A 20426-nucleotide genomic window follows, 5' to 3' on the forward strand; every position below is an offset into this window, starting at 1 on the left:
CTACACACCAGGCCAAAGGGTCTGGTTGAACTCTAAAGACATTTCCCTTAGCGTTTCCTCTAAAAAGTTGGCTCCCCGGTTCATTGGTCCCTATGAGGTCTTGGAGATAGTGAATCCCTCAGACTTCCCCCTGCACTCAGGATCCACCCCACATTCCATGTTTCACAGCTAAAACCGGTCAACACCAGTGAGCTTAGCCCTCCGGCTGTCACCCCTCCACCCCCCCGACTCATCGATGGCCATCCGGCCTTTACGGTTAACAAGGTGATGGACGTTCGCCGCAGGGGGCGTGGTTTTCAATTTCTAGTTGACTGGGTGGGTTATGGACCAGAGGAGAGAAGCTGGATATCTAGAACTCTGATTTTAGATCACTCAGTAATTCGTGACTTTTATCGGGACAATCCGGGAAAACCGGGTGGACCGCCAGGAGGCGGTCGTTGAGGGGGGGGTACTGTTATGATTTGGGTTTTTGTTAGTGTGTGCACTTTTGTTGTTTGGTTTCCCTGTTTCTCTTCTCCTCCTGTGTGCTCCCCTTCCCCTTGATTACAATTTGTTTCAGCTGCACAACCAGGTGTCAACCCTCCGTGGTATCAGTTCGCTAAATCAGGCTTCCTTGTAATTTGATGTTTTATCAAGGTAGCTTTCTAAAGCCTGTCCCAGCATGCCTCAAGAGAAACCATGAAAAACTGCCGTTGACACATAGAGCACAAAAACATCTTCGACTCAAAGACAGGAACTTGCACACACAAGCTCTTCGGCCAAAGCTCTGAACTAAATGATTGCAAAACCTCATTGTGTGCTTTAATCAGGAATCTTGAGATTGTCTCTCTGTTTAGAGAGAACAACAATGTCATTATGAGCCGATCGAGCCTTGACCTCATGTTCCCTTACCTGGGTGTTTTTGTAGTTAAGCTGATGACTTGTCACTGTGCCAATCTGAAGCGCATATCTTTGCCATGCGTACACATTGTGCTGCTGTAAAAGAAAACCTTCTTTCTTTCTATGTCTCTCATAGAAAATATCTTCAGGAGTTTTTAAAGTGAAATCGGGCAGCCGTAGCTCAGTCTGTAGGGAGTTAGGTTGGGAACAGGAGGGTTGCCAGTTCAAGTCCCTTTGCGGACCACAATATGAAAGTTGCTCTAGTATAGCTGCCGAGGCGCCAGGTCACATCTGCCGAGGTGCCATTGAGCAAGGCACTGAACTCCCAACTGCCCCCCCCCCCCCACTTGTGCATGTGTTGCGGCAGTAGCTCAGTCTGTAGGGACTTGGGTTGGGAACCGGAGGGTCGCCGGTTCAAGTCCCGGCACGGACCAAGTCCGGAAACTGGTCTGGTAGCTGGAGAGGTGCCAGTCCATTTCCTGAGCACTGCCGAGGTGCCCCTGAGCAAGGCACCGAACCCCAAAAACTGCTCTGGAGCGCTCGCTGTGGGCAGCCCCCTCACTCTGAGACCTCTCCATTAATGCATGTCACTAGAACCCTGTTTGTGCATGAGTGTGTATCTCGGCCTATGTGTGTGTTCATTAGACAGAGTGAAAACCGAATTTCCCCTCGTGGGATTAATGAAGTATATAAAAAATAAAAAATAAAAAATAAATAATTGTGTGTTTATTTCGGGTCTACGTGTATGTGAAGCATGTCTCTCAATAACAGAATATAAAACAGAATTCCACTGAGATTAAAAAAGTTATGTAAAAAAAATAAAATGGCAGCAAATTTTAATCACCGACCATCATCCCTGGGGTCGGTTTGGTGTTTGTGCAATCCTGCTGGTTCCTGCTTGAATCAGGCCAGATGAAAACAAGAGCCACCTTCAGCACGTTAAAAACTTTAACCCATTAATCCCGTTTGGTAGTACACTCCTCTGGTAATACAGGTTTTTTTGTAAAGCGCCGAACGAAATCAAGGGCAGTTCCAAGCCTCTTACATAAGGTAGACCCACAGCTGTATTTATCTCCAGCTTAGCTGTCTCTGTCTGCCTCATATCTGTCTGGAAGCCTTTTAGGCAAACGGCAAAACTAGGACTTGAGAGTTCAAAAATGACACAAGTTAAGTTGAGTGCAGGTGAACTAGATAAGCAATATGAAAGGCTCTGATAAAAAGTGAAATTTTCAATTGTTTACGTTCCAACATTTAGCTGAAAAGCAGCTGCCTGAGAGGCGTGTTTTCTCATGTCGAGGTCAAACGTCTTTAGCTGGCAGTGTTGCTGTACCTCAACAAACACAGCTGAGTTGGCAGGGAAGCGTTTCAGGATTGGGAACTGGTGCATTGGATTGCAGCTCATCCCTAAAACATGACTGCAACAACAAGAGTGAACTGGCCAAATCTCTAGAGACCTTTTATGAAAATCCTCTGCATGCCAGAATATTTCCGGAGCAGGGACCTTTTTTTTTGGCATGACTTCAGCATCACTGTTTCCCAACAACACCGTCGTTGTATTAAACTGCAACTAAGGCTTACAGGCTGTGAGGTTCAGGGAGCTGATACATCCTTTATTACTGGGAATTAGACACAAATCTATTTGTAGCTAAGGTGTTATTTCTATTTCTGGGGCTTTAAATTAGTAATCCTCATATCTTAATAATTGTTGAGTAACCATTGTGTCTCTGTTCTGCTCCCCCACAGGACACGCTCCGTCTGTGTCTTGCCACACAGGATGTCCAGCACGGTGTTACTGCAGTAGAGAGCAATACCACATAAGGATCTGCAAACAGAGGGACTCTGCTCGTGGATCATCATGCCTCCCCTCGGTGTCAGTCACAGCTTCAAGCTTACGTCGAACCCCGTGTGGCTCCTCTGTGTTCTGCTGAGCCTCTTAGTTATACGCTCTCATGCAAAAGACGGTAAGAAGAACAACATACTACATTAAACCCTCAACACTGTGAATCGTACACTCTTTATTTCATTTTCAGTTCAAATCACTAAATCCTGTTCAATCTTCTTTTCAGCCCTGACTGTACCGCAGCAGGTCAGCCTGTCGCCGAACCTTTACACACAGCAGCTCTCCATATCCTGGCTCGGAGGAGCAGCCTCAACGTTTGACCTCATGATCCTGCGAACTGAACTCAATGAAACTGTCTTTCAAATTTCTTTGGCGCTGCTTACGTTAGCATTAAATGGTTTGAAATGGTTAGAACCTGGAGATATAATTGGCGGTGGCTATTTTTCAAGTTTTCACTGCTCTGTGGTAGACAAACTGTAGAGCAGTTTGTAGTTTGTACCAAAATAATCAAGGACATTTTGATCCTGTATTTAATTTCACATTCTTTCATACAATATGCCCATGATAAAACAGTTCCTTTTCTGCCCTTCTTGAATTCTGACTCTCATTGTGAACAATCATGTACCTGTTTCAAGTTTTCCTGCTTCATCTCTCCCCTCTCCCCGTCTGTGTGTTACCTGCAGGAGACCGTGTCTGCTGCAGTTAATCAGCTGAGTGGTCGGCACCAGTGGAGCTGGACCTCCGTGGGACCTCTGGAGTGTACCTCCCTGTCTGTAAAGATCCGCTCTAGAGAAGGGCAGACAACAAGTGAATGGAGCGACACTCAGATACTTCAAGGTCAGAGTAATGATGTGATGATTGCAGAAAGATGAGAATTACTTTGGGACTGAGATACATTACTACCGAGATCTTTTTCTCTCCTTCCTTTCATTTAAAAAAAACAAAAAACGATCTGCTTTCTTCTTTTTCCCTGGCTGCTTCTCTATAGGAAACGATATCCCCAGCAATGAAAAATTCCAGATGTACCCCCAGGATAGAATTGTGCCTGTTGGGGCCAACACCACCTTCTGTTGTATCGTGGAGGAGGGGAAGGTCTTTGGTACCATCCACTACAGCAAATGTAGTAGTACATGAGGTACTCACACTCACCACACAGACCTACATTCACTAAATCACAGTCAGAAATATCCATCTTCACCTGATGCTCATCCAAGTAGGTTTTTAAGGATTTATTAGGGTTTTTTTTAATGTAGAGACCCAACATTAATCCACTATTAACAAAGCACGTTGCAACATTTAGCCGAGGGACAAGAAAAACTTCCTTTAACAGGCAGAACCAGACTGTTGAAAGAGAGATAACAAGAGATAGATGAACAGAAATATCCAGAACAAATAAAACGGATTCATGGCTACAATGCCCGAAGTGATTGTTAAGAGGGTGATTGGTATTAGCAGGACCATCAGTGTCATTAACAACTATGACAATACAATGGGCAGCACCTTTAATAATAAGCAGTTGGACTCAAGCGCCTCCAAGATTCATAAAAGGAATCACTAAAATGATGATAGAAGTTAGACTGATAAGAACAGTAGCGGGTTCTGTCAGGCAGGTCAACGGCAGCAGGCCGAAAAGATCCAAATGAACCTACCAGAGCTCATGATTTATGGGTAGTAATGAGATCTGAAGATTTAAAGTTGGTGACGTGCAGTAATAAGATATATGAATATTTAAATAGAGAGAGGAGCTCAGTGTGCCAGTTACCTTGGCAGTCAAAGCACATAGCACTTCCCTATAAAATCTAGAATAGAATTTAAAATCCTTCTGCTCACCTACAAAGCTCTAAACGGTCAGGCACCATCCTATCTTAAAGAGTTAATTGTACCGTACTATCCGACAAGAACATTACGTTCCCAGAATGCAGGCCTGCTCGTGGTGCCTATAGTCTCTAAAAGTACTATGGGAGGTAGAGCCTTTAGTTATCAGGCACCGCTCCTTTGGAATCGTCTACCAGTCGGGGTCCGGGAGGCAGACACACTAGGTACTTTTAAGAATAGACTTCAAACTTTTCTTTTTGATAAATCTTATAGTTAGGGCTGGCTTAGGACCAGCTCATAGTTATGCTGCTATAGGCCTAGACTACCGGGGGAACTGGCACCAAGATCTCTTATCTCTCTTTCCCTCTTTCTCTCCCAGCTTTCTTATCTTATAGTAATAAGATATGTCTATAGTGACAAGCAGTAGCTTGTCACTATCTTTGTATTCTAACCTCTTCTTTTGAGCTCTCTTAGGTTCCTTGAGTTCTCTTAGGTTCCATGGGACTGTTGGTGAGGATCAATATATCAAATCAATATACGATCTGCCTGATCTTAGAGATTTTACGGTTTTAAGGTGAAAATAAGCTGTCCTTGAAATGTGTTTAATGTATGAATCAAAGGACATATCCTGATCAAACAGAACTCCTAGGTTCCTGACAGTGGTACTAGAGGCTACGCTAATACTACTAAGGGCCGTCATATCATCAGAGAAAGTCTCTCTAAGGTTCTTAGGTCCAATCACTATAACTTCAGTCTTGTCTGAGTTGAGCAGTAAGAAGTTTCTCGTCATCCAGGTCCTGATGTCCTTGACGCAGGCTTCTAGTTTACGAAGCTGGTTGGTGTCTTCTGGCTTCATTGCTATGTAGAGCTGAGTATCGTCTGCATAGCAATGAAAGTTTATAGAGTGTTTTCTCATAATACTACCGAGAGGAAGCATCTATAATGTAAATAGAATCGGACCAAGCACTGATCCTTGAGGCACTCCATGGCTAACTTTGGTGTACATAGAGGACTCATCATGAACATGCACAAACTGAGATCTGTCTGATAAATAGGATCTAAACCAACTTAAAGCAGTCCCTGTAACTCCAAGTCATTGTTCTAGTCCCTGTAACTCCAAGCAATTGTTCTAGTCTCTGTAACAGAATCTCATGGTCAATTGTATCAAAAGCAGCACTAAGATCTAACAGGACAAGCACAGATAGAAGTCCCCTGTCTGAGGCTAACAGAAGATCATTTGTTACTCTAACTAGTGCAGTCTCAGTGCGATGGTAAACTCTAAATCCCGACTGGAACTCCTCAAACAAGCTGTTGTTGTGGAGAAAATCACACAACTGATTAGCTACCACTTTCTCTAAGATCTTGGAGATAAAAGGAAGGTTAGATATAGGTCTATAGTTAGCTAGAGTTCCTGAATCAAGAGTAGGCTTTTTAAGGAGCGGTTTAATTACAGCTACTTTAAATGACTGGGGTACATAACCTGCTGCTAAAGATATATTGATCATATCTAGTATGGAGCTGCTAACTAGAGGAAAGACTTCCTTAAACAGCTTGGTTGGGATTGGATCTAAAAGACAAGTTGACGGTTTAGACGCAGAAATAATCAAATTTAGTTCTGAGAGGTTAATTGGAAAAAAAAACAGTCGAGGTTAGTATCAGAATTTGGAACCGTTTGTGCTGTATCTGAATTATAGGAGGACTCTGCACTAAGTAAAGGTAGTAGGTTGATAATTTTGTCTCTGATGTTTAGAATTTTATCATTAAAAAAGCTCATGAAATCATTACTGCTAAGGGCTAAAGGAATAGATGGCTCAAATGAACTATGACTCTCTGTCAGCCTGGCTACAGTGCTGAAGAGGTATCTAGGGTTGTTTTTATTTTCTTCGATAAGAGACGAGTAATAGGCAGTGCGGGCCTGCCGTAGAGCTTTCATATATCTATTATGACTATCTGGCCAAATTAAACGAGATTCTATCGTTTTGGTGGAGCGCCAAATTCTTTCAAATTTACGTGACGTTAGTTTTAGAGTACGGGTTTCTAAATTGTACCCTGAGCTGATCTCTGTCGTTTGATTGGCTTCTGTTTTAGGGGGGCGATTGAATCCAGAGTGACTCTAAGTGAATCCACCGCACTAGACAGATAGATAGATAGATACTTTATTGATCCCGAGGGAAATTCAGGGCATCCAGTAGCAGTATACAGACAGGCAGGACACAAGACATTAGTTACAATACACACCCACTGTCCCCCCTCCCCTCTCTATACAATAATCCCCCAAACAAGATTTAGCAGCCCCTATGTGACTAAGAGTAAAGGTTAAACCTGTGCAGTTGGCATTAGCATTAGACTTAAAACTTATATAGCATAATGTACCTAACCTGTGAGGGGAGAGAAACATGTGTGTTGGTTAAAAGAGACCTGTAAACAGTTAAAGAGCCTTAGAAACAAAGTGCTGACCTTCTAGAAACTAGTTACATGTGCATGTACAGAGGTGTTTGAGGTAGTGCCAGAGGTGTGAGTACAGTCATTAAACAGTCAATGCAGCGATGCAGACTGGGCCATTAAAGTGCTCAGCAACATAAAGGAGCAGTGATTAGCATTAAGTGTCCAAAACAATAAGGTGAAACCAGGAGTGATTAGGGTGATTGCCATTTAAGTACCCAACTATTGAGGAGCAGATTAGCATTAAGTGTCAAAGACAATAGAGTGAAACTTGACCTCGTTAGGGTGATCATGTCAACCATTACAGATGTAGCATAACACAACAGTAGGATGAAACCAGACATGATTAGAGTGATTATCATTAAAGTGACCAGTGCTCAGTAAGGTGACTATCAATATGCATTAAAGTGTCCAACTGGGGGCTGACTCTGAGGTCAGCAGTGCAGATGAGGAGTGGGAAAAAAAGTGAAAAAAGAATCCAGGGATCACCGTGTGCTTCTTCCCTGCCGTGACAGTGAAGTGTTGTACAGTCTTATGGCCTATAGGGGGACAAAAGAGTTCTTGAGTCTGTCCGTGGAGCACGACTGTGACAGCAGTCTGTCACTGAACATGCTCCTCTGCCCGGTGAAGGTGCTGTGCAGAGGGTGGTGTGTGTTGTCCATGATGGAGAGCATTTTGTCCAGAGACCTCCTCTCTACCACTGTCACCAGTGAGTCCAGCTCTGTACCCACCACAGAGCCGGCCCTCCTCACCAGTGAGTCCAGCTCTGTACCCACCACAGAGCCGGCCCTCCTCACCAGTCTGTCCATGCGTGCTGCGTCCCTCTTCTTGCAGCTTCCTCCCCAGCACACCACTGCGTAGAAGAGGACGCTGGACACCACAGACTGGTAGAACATCTGCAGCAGCTTTTTGCAGATGTTGAAGGACCCCAGCCTTCTCAGGAAGTACAGACGACTCTGTCCCTTCCTGCAGGTAGTGTCCATGTTAGGCGACCAGTCCAGCTTGTCATCCAGCTGCAGCCCCAGATACCCGTAGGTCCTGACCACCTCCACGTCGACCCCCCGATGGAAACAAGTTCTAGATGTGGTTTGTTCCTTCTGAAGTCCACCACCATCTCCTTGGTCTTGGAGGTGTTTAGCTGCAGATGGTTGTCACCGCACCACGTCACAAAGTCCTCGATCAGGCTCCTGTACTCCTCCTCCTGTCCGTCCCTGACACAAGCAACTGTCGCAGTGTCGTCCGAGTATTTCTGCATGTGGCAGAGCTCAGAGTTATACTGGAAGTCAGAGGTGTACAGGGTGAACAGGATGGGGAGAGCACAGTCCCCTGTGGTGCTCCGGTGCTGCTGACCACAGTGTCAGATTTGCAGTCCTTCAGTCTGACGTACTGTGGTCTCTCTGTGAGGTAGTCCGTGATCCACCTCACCAGGTACGAGTCCACCCTCATCTCGGTCAGCTTGTCTCTCAGTAGGAGGGGATGGATGGTGTCGAAAGCGCTTGAGAAATCAAAGAACATGATTCTCATCAAGCTGCTCCCTTTGTCCAGGTGAGAGTAAGCCCTGTGTAGAAGATAGAGGATGGCATCGTCCACGCCCACCTTTGCCTGGTATGCAAACTGCAGGGGATCCTGTGTGTGTTGGACCTGGGGTCTGAGGTGTTGGAGCAGCAGCCGTTCAAAGGTCTTCATAACGTGGGATGTCAGAGCGATGGGTCTGAAGTCGCCTGGCTCACTGGGGTTTTTCTTCTTGGGGACCAGGGTGAGGCACAAGGTCTTCCAGAGCACAGGAACCTTCCCAAGCCGCAGGCTCATGTTGAAGACGTGCTGAAGCGGCTCCCCCAGCTCAGCAGAGCAGGCCTTTAGCATCCTGGGACACACCTTGTCTGGGCCTGCTGCCTTCCTGGGGCGGAGTCTCTTCAGCTCCTTGCTCACCTGGTCTCTGGTGATGGTGGGGGGGAGGGGGGATGGATTGTCACTGGAGGTTTTGTCTGTCCCGGTGGAGGTGTTGGGGGGAGTGAGAGGGGGGGAGGGGGTGTGTAGAGGGGTGCTGGGGGGACAGGCACTGGCTGCAGCGACGGGGCTGTCAAACCTGTTAAAAAACAAGTTGAGCTGGTTTGCTCTCTCAGGGTCCCCGTCTTCTGCGTTGTTATTTTTCTTCCTGCAGCCTGTGATGGTTTTCATGTCCTCCCAGACCTCCCTCATGTTGTTCTTCTGCAGCTTCTGTTCTACCTTCCTTCTGTAATCCTCCTTTGCCTCTCGGAGTCTGACCTTGAGTTCCCCCTGCACACGCTTCAGCTCTGCCTGGTCTCCCTCCTTGAATGCCCTTTTCTTCCTGTTAAGGATCTCCTTGACATCGCTGGTGATCCAGGGCTTGTTGTTCGGGAAGCAGCGCACAGTTTTAGTGGGAACCACAACGTCCATACAGAAGTTCATGTAGTCAGTTGTGCAGTGTGTGACCCCCTCAATGTCATCACCATGAGTCTCTTGCAGGGCACTCCAGTCAGTGGTCTGAAAACCTCCTCTGCCTTAGGAGACCACTTTCTGAAGGTGCGTGTTGTTACCGGTTGTCTCTGGATCTTAGTCTTGTACTGTGGCTTGAGTAGGACCAGGTTGTGATCGGACTTACCCAGAGGTAGTAAGGGGGTGGCAGTGTAGGCGTCCTTCACGTTTGCATACAGGAGGTCTATTGTCCTGTTCTTCCTGGTGGGACAGCTTACAAACTGGTGAAAGTCCGGTAGTGTAGAGTTCAATCTAACATGGTTAAAGTCCCCTGAGATGGCAATGAAAGCATCCGGGTGCAGTGTTTGTAATCTTGAGATGTTCGAGTGGATGACGTCACACGCAGTCTCGACGTGCGGAGGAATGTAAACACAAACAACAATGGCGTGGGAGAACTCCCTGGGCATGTAGTAAGGACGGAGACCTACCGCCAGCAGCTTGATGTCTTTGCTGCACGTTGCCTCCTTCACAGTAACATGTCCATGGTGGCACCATCTGTTGTTAATAAACAGCGCGAGTCCTCCTCCTTTCCGTTTGCCGCTGCGTTTCGTGTCTCTGTCCGCTCTCACTGTAGTGAAACCCGGTAGATCCACGTTAGCGTCCGGGGTGTTTTGAGTCAGCCAGGTTTCTGTGAGGCACATTAAACTGCACTCTCTACATGTCCGGTTGTTCCTCACGAGAGCAGCCAGCTCGTCTGTCTTGTTGGTTAGACAGTTTACGTTCCCCATAACTATCACCGGAACCGAGGGCTTGTACCTCCATCGCTTAGCCGCTAGCTTAGCCTTTATCATAGCCCCGGCTTGACAGCCTCTATTCCGCCGCTTTAGCTCCTCTGGTATTGGATGAACGATGCCGGCTTGTCCCGCTGTCCGGAGTGAGAGCAGCTTCTCCCTTGAATAAGAAAGTTTTCCGCTGCTATTTCCACGAAAGCACGAAAAATTATCCATAGGATACATAAAGTTATACACTGAAATTGTACTGTAAAAACTATAAAAGTAGAAGTTGGCACAGAGCCAAAACAAACGAATAACATATCAAGACGAGTACGACAGGGACGGAGCTACTGGATATGCGGCCACTCGCGTTGGCGCACAGGTGAGAAGTGATCTATCTACAAACTGATCTAACTGAGAGGGACTAAAGTGATTATAGGAGTTTTCAACTAGGTTAGAGGATGGAACTGAAACAAAGGCAGCTGAAATAGCTTCCTTAAATTTAGCTACAGCATTATCAGATAAACTTCTAGAGAGCACTTTTTTATTAAGAGGAGTTAAGGTTGGTAAGAAGAAATCAAAAGTTACTAGGAAATGGTCTGATATCAGAGAATTTTCCAGAAAAACCAGTGCTTCGGTCCCTAATGACACTTGCTGGAGCCTTTATCAAAAATCTGTTGAGCAACTTACAAACTGGAAGAGATAAATGTCTGATTACACAAAACCGAGTTTGGAGCTTATTAATCATTACTGTTTCACTGTTTGAGTCATGCCAAGAGGAAGTCTATTTAGGATTGGCTCAACAACTTTGTGCGTCATTCAGCTTCTTCATATAAACCTGAAGGTGAGCAGAGCTGCATCAAATGATGAACACAGAGATGGTGAGTACTTTTTCTTGTTTCCTCAAGATAAGTAAGTGTTGGTTGGATTATAGAAACTGTAAATCTGTATCTCAAGGGAGTACAGGGGCAGACAACTGCTTGGGGCCCCAGACAGGTAGGGGGCCCCTTTCCTCGCTAAGCATCACCTGCATGAGAGGAGTTATCTGTGCACAGGAGAGAAAACAGAAAAAGGAAGCAGCATCAGGACCATGGCAGACATGATGGTACATAAAGATTGCAGGCTCTTCCAGATGTGCCAGAGGCCCCAACAGTCTCTAGAATCTCCTCTGAGCTGAACCGGGCGGTGAAGCTTTCCTTTCTGCTGCTAGCATGTTACAATTTGCTCTACTAAATGTTAGATCTCTATCAGGTAAGTCACTTTTAATTAATGATCTCATAATCGAAGAGAATTTGGATTTTATCTTTTTAACTGAAACTTGGTTAAATGAGAACAACAGTGCAGCAGCACTTATTGAAACAGCTCCTCCAAACTTGAATTTTATCAGTGAGGTTAGAGAGTCGAGGAGAGGAGGTGGAGTAGCTGCTCTGTACAATAACAAGTACCAATGCAAACAGTTGTCATATGGGAAATTCTGCTGTTTTGAACACATTGCACTCCAGCTGAGCTCACCCTGTTGTGCAATATTAGTCACTATCTACAGACCACCAAAGTATAATGCAAACTGAATGACCTCAACAAACTACTGTCTGCTGTGTGTATTGATTATGACTGTGTTGTTATAGTGGGTGATTTCAACATTCATTTAGACAATCCAAGAGATAACAGTGTGAAAGAACTTATAAACATCTTGGAAAACTTCGATCTTTCCCAGCATGTAACAAATCCAACACATAACAAGAGACACACTCTGGACTTGGTCATTTCAAGAGGTCTAATGGTTTCTGATGTTGTAGTGAATGATGTTGCCATCTCTGATCACTATTGTGTTTCCTTTAAAGCTTCCATCTTGGCTGACTGCAGAGAAGGCAAAACAGAGCTGATCAGAAAACGTTACATTGATGACAACACATGCACACTCTTCACTGAGGCATTCACTAACACACCAGCTCTACACTCAGCTCCTGTCAAAGACCTTGTAGATATGTTCAGCGCTAAAGTTCTACATATTATTGATGCCGTTGCCCCAGTCGAGGCCAAAGCTGTCTGTGTAAAGAGAAAGCCCCATTGGAGGAATGGGACACTTGTTATAACAAAGAAAAAAGATTGTAGCTGTAAAGGCATGCAATGATTCTGCATCACACTTCACCCAAAAGATTGAACAGATTAGACAGACAGTCACTGAGTCTACTACAGGCAGCCTGACTGTAACTCCTGTACCTCCTAATGAAAACACTTTAGCTAACCTGGTACATTTCCACCTTCTAGATCCAGTAGCATTAACAGACATAGTTCAACACCTCAGGTCCACTACATGCAGTCTTGACATTCTGCCCACAAGCTTTTTAAAAAATGTTTTTAACTGTGTTGCACCAGATGTATTGCAGATAGTTAACAGCTCTCTACAGACAGGCACTTTTCCTAAGTCGCTAAAGACAGCAGTGATTAAACCCCTCCTAAAAAAGAGTAATCTGGATGCTTTATCAATTAATAACTATAGACCCATATCTAACTTGCCTTTCTTAGGCAAGATAATCGAAAAAGCAGTGTTTGTGAAACTTAACACTTTTATGGTACAAAATAAATACTTCAGTGTTTTTCAGTCTGGATTCAGGTCAAAGCACAGCACTGAGACTGCTCTTATCAAAGTGCTAAATGATATCTATGTGAACAGTGATGCATCTAAAGTCTCAGTCTTAGTGCTACTGGATCTTAGTGCTGCATTTGATACGGTGGACCATAACATACTGCTGGACAGACTTGAAAACTGGCTTGGAGTTTCTGGAACTGCCTTAAATTGGTTTAAATCTTACTTGCAGGACAGGGTCTACAGGGACAGGGTCTACACCGTGTCTGTTGGTAATTATGAATCTGAGCATGTGAAGATCACCTGTGGAGTTCCTCAAGGTTCCATCCTTGGGCCGCTTTTATTTAACATCTACATGCTCCCTCTCGTTCAGATCATGGAATATTACAACGTTTCTTATCATAATTATGCAGATGACACACAGCTCTATATATCAGTGTCAACGAATGACCATAGTGCCTTATACTCACTGAGCAAGTGCATCAACGAAATCATTGAGTGGATGTGTCAGAACTTTTTACAACTGAACCCAGAAAAGACTGAGGTGATTGTTTTTGGCCCTAAAGAGGAAAGGTCAGAGGTCAGGGCTTGTCTTGAATCCATGTCCTTAAGAACAACAAATCAAGCCAGAAATCTTGGTGTGATTATGGACTCAGACCTCAAATTCAACAACCACATTAAGATGGTAACAAAATCAGCTTATTACCATTTGAAAAATGTTGCAAGAATCAAAGGTTTTCTGACCAAACAAGATTCAGAGAAACTTGTTCATGCTTTTATTTTCAGCAGGCTGGATTATTGTAACGGTGTGTTTACAGGCCTTAGTAAAAAAATTGTCCGACAGCTGCAGCTGATCCAGAACACAGCAGCCAGAGTCCTCACCAACACAAAGAGGGTGGAGCACATTACACCTGTGCTTCAAACACTGCACTGGCTGCCTGTGTGTCAGAGGATCCACTTTAAAATCTTACTACTGGTCTATAAAGCATTAAATGGTCTTGGCCCTAAGTACATGTCAGATCTACTTGTAGAATATAAAACAACCAGACCGCTCAGGTCCTCAGGAAGAGGTTTACTCAGTGTTCCCAGAGTCAGAACCAAACAAGGTGAAGCAGCGTTTAGTCACTACGCTCCTCACCTGTGGAACAAACTCCCTGAACACCTGAGGACTGCCGGCACACTCAGCTCCTTTAAATCAGGCCTTAAAACTTTGTTATTCGCTCAGGCTTTCAATTAAATTTCCCTGCTTGAATTTCCCTCGGGATCAATAAAGTATCTATCTATCTATCTATCTATCTATCTATCTATCTATCTATCTATCTATCTATCTATCTATCTATCTATCTATCTATCTATCTATCTATCTATCTATCTATCTATCTATCTATCTATCTATCTATCTATCTATCTATCATTAGAAATATACTGTCTGCCTTACTGCAACACATTCTTCCTTTATTAATAGTTTTAACAGTTGTTCCTTTATCGAGTATTTTCACTTTCATCCCCGTCTTTTAATGATGTATTTTGCATTCTTTCCTTAAGCTCTGTTTTAATGTTTTTCTGTTTTTATATCTGTAAAGCACTGTGTGAATTGCCTTGTGTCTGAACAGTGCTATATAAATAAACTTGCCTTGCCTTGCTTGCATGTAAAGTTTTAAAAGTTGGATTTTGATGCCGTCTGTTTCTCTGTGACAAACTTGAACCATAAATGATGTTAAAGGTGAGGATGTTCAATGTGGCAGAAAGGAGAGAAGACGCAGCTCTGTGGGACTCCAGTATTTAAACAAGTGAAACGATGATTGATCCTTTAAAGAGGTCAAACTTGTCTGTGTTAAAAACAGTGTCATGCCAGAGTTACGTTCATGTGACGTAAACCTTCTGCTTACTAACGAGGACTCTGGTGTTTGTCTCCTCTCCAGATGAAGTCGGTCGTGTTGTTGCTGTCGGCTCTGGCGGCTCTGTCTTCAGCCGGTCCTCTCGACGTCAGGAGCAGCACAGAGTGGACAACAGGTAAACATTAACGAGAATCACAGTCAGCTGATTTTATCGGCCAGGTAGATTTAACACACAAGGAATTTAACTCTGTGCTCTCGCTTTACAAAGTAAACATTAAATAACAGTTAGCTAAAATATAAACAGGTAATTATAAGACTAATATATACAATACTAAATATAAGATAATAGTGCATGGGTCTTTATAAGATAGGAAAGCAGGAAGTGCTGAGAGGAGAGAGAGTGGGTCGAGGTCAGACTGGAAAGTAACTTCTCAGTCTTTGTTTCTTTGTGTACTAAAGTAAAGTGCTGCTTCATTTTCTCTCTCCTGTCTCCTTCATAGAGTCAGATCTAAATGGCGGTCCGAACATCACTGTGAACGCATCATTGGGAATGAATTCTCGTCTTCTGACTGTGAATCAGTTCAGACAGCAGATGGAGGTTCAATCCTCCCCCGGCCTGTCGGAGGGAAAATCTTTCCTGAAATGGGTGACCTGGAACCACTCTTTACCAAACAATACAGTTTCCATTTATAATGGTTATGTTGGTCGCACTGATTACGTTTGCAAATACAAGTGTCACGCTGGTTTTTATACCCCCACTAAGGGTTCTTTCTGTTACTATGTCGACGCAAACAAAGAACAGGCTGGTTTCCCATTTGAGATCCTGGTGAACAAAAACAACTTTGAGATCCTAGAGTGGAAGGATGCTCCAGGTGGTTCAGTGCCCAAGAACTCAGTGAGAACCTGCCCTGCAGAGATCATATATGTAGGCAAGAACCAATATGGACTTGGTAAGGTTGATACTAAGAAGAAGCTCTTCTACTTGCCTTGGAAGGGTTCTGAGTATGAGTACAGCAACTACCAGGTCCTGACCGTGAGTGAGAATATAGTCAGCCAGCAGATTGACGATGTCAGATACATCACTAGTCTATCAGAAATGATCAAATATCCCCCAGAGATCATCCGTGAGTCCATAATCAAGAACCTTCAATGCCACCCAGTGGAGAGAACAGACACTCTCTCAAAGACGTACCAGGTGGCTCAAATGTGGGACTTTGGTTTTTCTATCACAACCGGGGTTAAGACAACCTTCACAGTCGGCATCCCCTTCATTGTTGAAGAAAAGATTGAAGTCAGCCTCGAAACAACATTACAGCTCACTGAGGAAACCACAGTGACAGAAACGGTCACTGATACTGTTTCTGTGAAGCTCACAGTCCCTCCTAGCAAATCCTGCTCTCTTAATATGATGCGATATAAGAACAAGCTCACCATCCCGTTCACTGCACACCTCAGACGCACCTATGGAAGCGGCGAGATCCACACCATGTTCTTCTCTGGGACATACAAAAGTGCTCAGGTGGCTAAAATGGAGGTGTTGCTTGATAGCTGTCAGCTAGTAGAGAACTCTCAGCCATGTGCATGAAATGTAAAGTCCACCATCATGTTTGAAAAATGATTTATGTTTTATGAACTTCCACTTTATAACAATATACATAAAGGCAGTCTGATGAACTGAACATGATTATTGATATACGGTATGTGTGCACCTTGATGAATCATTTAAACTTGATTAAAGAATCACAGCATTTTAAAATCCACTCAGAGTTTTGTCTTTTGTTTGGATGTTGAAGAGTTTGACTAAAGGGTTTAAAGTGTAACATTTGCATTTCCCCTCAGGGATTAATAAGGTATATATAAATATATATATATATATATACACACACACACACATAGACGAAGACGCTGACTGATGTGAGCTCTCTGTTCATAGATAAATAAATCAGTGTGGGTCCAGTAAACAAACAGATATTCTCATAATGATGAACGGTGGATGTTTTGGTAGCAACATGTCATTCTGAGATTTGTCTTTAGTTTGTGAGCCTCCTGCTGCAGCAAACTACCGATATGTCTTTTCTAGCCTTCACTTCATCCACATGCTCCTCCTTCTCTGGGTCAGAAAGTTTACATGAGAGCGTTTTGTTGGTCCTGTTGTTGCTCTTTTATGTTTCAGAGTTTTGGCTCCCTCTGGTGGCTCACATGCGCAATCACGCACGTGTGTTTCCAGGGGTTACTGCACATGACCCTCATGAAATCCGGCTCTACGGCTTCTGTTTTATCATGCATGAGCGTAATAATGTTCCCACCTCATGAACCCTCACGTCACTGATGAAGTGAGAGGCAAATGTAAAACTGACTTTGTCTAAATGCTTAAAATATCTATGTAGCATGTTTTCGATTTTTATACTGAAAATTGTAAATAAAGAATTTGCACATAAGACATATGCATGGGAACATAATGCACACTGTTTTACTTGCAGTGAACTAATACAGCTATTTCTTTTTGCCAGTAAATATATTTGTGCATGTTAAAGCGTGAAGGAGTTCGTTAACTTGGGACTTAAGAAATAAATGTTTCCATAGATAGATAGATAGATAGATAGATAGATAGATAGATAGATACTTTATTGATCCCGAGGGAAACTCAGGGCATCCAGTAGCAGTATACAGACAGGCAGGACACAAGACATTAGTTATAATACACACCCGCTGTCCCCCCCCCCCTCCCCTCTGTATACAATAATCCCCCAAACAAGATTTAGCAGCCCCTATGTGACTGAGAGTAAACATAATTACAAGTTAAACCTGTGCAGTTAGCATCAGCATTAGACTTAAAACTTATATAGCATAATGTACATAACCTGTGAAGGAGAGAAAAACATGTGCTGATTAAAAGAGACCTGTAAACAGTTAAAGAGCCTTAGAAACAAAGTGCTGACCTTCTAGAAACTAGTTACATGTGCATGTACAGAGGTGTTTGAGGTAGTGCCAGAGGTGTGAGTACAGTCATTAAACAGTCAATGCAGCGATGCAGACTGGGCCATTAAAGTGCTCAGCAACATAAAGGAGCAGTGATTAGCATTAAGTGTCCAAAACAATAAGGTGAAACCAGGAGTGATTAGGGTGATTATCATTAAAGTGACCAACTATTGAGGAGCAGATTAGCATTAAGTGTCAAAGACAATAGAGTGAAACATGACCTAGTTAGGGTGATCATGTCAACCATTACAGATGTAGCATAACACAACAGTAGGATGAAACCAGACATGATTAGAGTGATTATCATTAAAGTGACCAGTGCTCAGTAAGGTGACTATCAACATGCATTAAAGTGTCCAACTGGGGGCTGACACTGAGGTCAGCAGTGCAGATGAGGAGTGAGAAAAAAAGAGAAAAACTAGTCCAGGGTTCACCGTGTGCTTCTTCCCTGCCGTGACAGTGAAGTGTTGTACAGTCTTATGGCCTATAGGGGGACAAAAGAGTTCTTGAGTCTGTCCGTGGAGCATGACTGTGACAGCCGTCTGTCACTGAACATGCTCCTCTGCCCGGTGAAGGTGCTGTGCAGAAGGTGGTGTGTGTTGTCCATGATGGAGAGCATTTTGTCCAGAGTCCTCCTCTCTACCACTGTCACCAGTGAGTCCAGCTCTGTACCCACCACAGAGCCAGCCCTCCTCACCAGTGAGTCCAGGCATGCTGCGTCCCTCTTCTTGCAGCTTCCTCCCCAGCACACCACTGAATTGTCTTTCTTTGAGAAATCAAAGAACATGATTCTCATCGCGCTGCTCCCTTTGTCCAGATGAGAGTAAGCCCTGTGTAGAAGATAGAGGATGGCATCGTCCACACCCACCTTTGCCTGGTATGCAAACTGCAGGGGATCCTGTGCGTGTTGGACCTGGGGTCTGAGGTGTTGGAGCAGCAGCCGTTTAAAGGTCTTCATAACGTGGGATGTCAGAGCGATTGGTCTGAAGTCGCCTGGCTCACTGGGGTTTTTCTTCTTGGGGACCGGGGTGAGGCACGAGGTCTTCCAGAGCACAGGAACCTTCCCGAGCCTTAGGCTCATGTTGAAGACGTGCTGAAGTGGCTCCCCCAGCTCAGCAGAGCAGGCCTTTAGCATCCTGGGACACACCTTGTCCGGGCCTGCTGCCTTCCTGGAGCGGAGTCTCCTCAGCTCCTTGCTCACCTGGTCTCTGGTGATGGTGGGGGGGAGGGGGGATGGATTGTCTCTGGAGATTGTGTTTGTCCTGGTGGAGGTGTTGGGCTGCAGCTTCTGCTCTACCTTCCTTCTGTACTCCTCCTTTGCCTCTTGGAGTCTGACCTTGAGTTCCCCCTGCACACGCTTCAGCTCTGCCTGGTCTCCCTCCTTGAATGCCCTTTTCTTCCTGTTAAGGATCTCCTTGACATCGCTGGTGATCCAGGGCTTGTTGTTCGGGAAGCAGCGCACAGTTTTAGTGGGAACCACAACCTCCATACAGAAGTTCATGTAGTCAGTTGTGCAGTGTGTGACCCCCTCAATGTCCTCACCATGAGTCTCTTGCAGGGCACTCCAGTCAGTGGTCTCAAAACAGTCTCTGAGAGCCTCCTCTGCCTCAGGAGACCACTTTCTGAAGGTGCGTGTTGTTACCGGTTGTCTCTGGATCTTTGTCTTGTACTGTGGCTTGAGTAGGACCAGGTTGTGGTCGGACTTCCCCAGAGGTGGTAAGGGGGTGGCAGTGTAGGCGTCCTTCACGTTTGCATACAGGAGGTCTATTGTCCTGTTCTTCCTGGTGGGACAGCTTACAAACTGGTGAAAGTCCAGTAGTGTGGAGTTCAATTTAACATGGTTAAAGTCCCCTGAGATGGCAATGAAAGCATCAGGGTGCAGCGTTTGTAATCTCGAGATGTTCGAGTGGATGACGTCACACGCAGTCTCGACGTGTGCACGGGGTGGAACGTAAACAACAACAACAATGGCGTGGGAGAACTCCCTGGGCATGTAGTAAGGACGGAGACCTACCTACCTTTCCGTTTGCCGCTGCGTTTCGTGTCTCTGTCCGCTCTCACTGTAGTAAAGCCCGGTAGATCCACGTTAGCGTCCGGGGCGTTTTGAGTCAGCCAGGTTTCTGTGAGGCACATTAAACTGCACTCTCTAAATGTCCGGTTGTTCCTCACGAGAGCAGCCAGCTCGTCTGTCTTGTTGGTTAGACAGTTTACGTTCCCCATAACTATCACCGGAACCGAGGGTGTAAGTTAGAATCAATTCGTGATTCCACTGTAACGGTAGGGGTTTCTGTATCTGCGTTAAATGAATAAATAGGACATTATCATGGATCATCTTAGATTTATTTATGGTCAAATAACATAATAACATAACAAACAATGGCTCAGACTTTCTTCATGACCAGAACCTTGCAGTTACTGGCATGCTGCTCGCAATCTCACATGCTATTGAACCAGGACGCGTGCTGACCAGGATCTCACGATCACTGGACCCGTGCTGACCAGGATCTCACAATCACTGGCAAAGTACCCTGCTACTACTGTAATATGATCTGTTACACATGTATGTAGTACATCTTCACAAACCTAAATGAATTACTCTCACATGGTTGACACAATTAAAAGATATATCCATCAATGTATCAAGATGAATGAATATATGAAAATACGTACTATCAATCTTTTCATGAATCTTATCAACCATTTGTTCACCACCTTATTTGCCTCTATGAAGGTTTATTCTCTGATGGGCCCACTGCCCAACAGAAATGTAGTTTTGCTTATGTAAATTATGTAAGCTGAATTTTCACAAACAAAAACCACACAACCACACTTTTTAT

At 44.5% G+C, this 20426-nt stretch overlaps 1 protein-coding gene across 2 annotated transcripts; it reads left to right on the forward strand.

Annotated features, from left to right (window-relative positions):
• Positions 1–2420: 2420 nt before the first annotated feature.
• On the forward strand, positions 2421–16438 carry LOC306830679 (natterin-3-like). 2 transcript variants are annotated; one of them, XM_079354277.1, is made up of 6 exons: positions 2421–2529; positions 2623–2840; positions 2946–3556; positions 3708–3854; positions 14695–14785; positions 15111–16438. In XM_079354277.1, the coding sequence occupies exons 4-6, from the start codon at positions 3726–3728 to the stop codon at positions 16193–16195; spliced, it is 1305 nt and encodes a 434-aa protein (XP_079210403.1). In that variant the 5' UTR covers positions 2421–2529; positions 2623–2840; positions 2946–3556; positions 3708–3725; the 3' UTR covers positions 16196–16438. The 2 variants fall into 2 exon arrangements, with proteins under 2 accessions (XP_079210403.1, XP_079210404.1); XM_079354278.1 differs by lacking the exons at positions 2421–2529; positions 2623–2840; positions 2946–3556; positions 3708–3854 and adding an exon at positions 13709–14495.
• The last annotated feature ends 3988 nt before the right edge of the window (positions 16439–20426 follow it).

The sequence above is a fragment of the Symphodus melops genome (assembly GCF_947650265.1).
Source record: "Symphodus melops genome assembly, chromosome: 1".
NCBI classification, from domain to species: domain Eukaryota; kingdom Metazoa; phylum Chordata; class Actinopteri; order Labriformes; family Labridae; genus Symphodus; species Symphodus melops.

What these genes read in the sequence shown, in the direction of transcription:
- LOC306830679 (XM_079354277.1), top strand. Translation starts at nt 3,726, where the DNA reads ATGAAAAATTCCAGATGTACCCCCAGGATAGAATTGTGCCTGTTGGGG. An exon ending in CAAATGTAGTAGTACATGAG is followed by an intron (nt 3,855 to 14,694) that starts GTACTCACACTC and finishes TCTCCTCTCCAG; the next exon opens with ATGAAGTCGGTCGTGTTGTT. An exon ending in CAGCACAGAGTGGACAACAG is followed by an intron (nt 14,786 to 15,110) that starts GTAAACATTAAC and finishes TCTCCTTCATAG; the next exon opens with AGTCAGATCTAAATGGCGGT.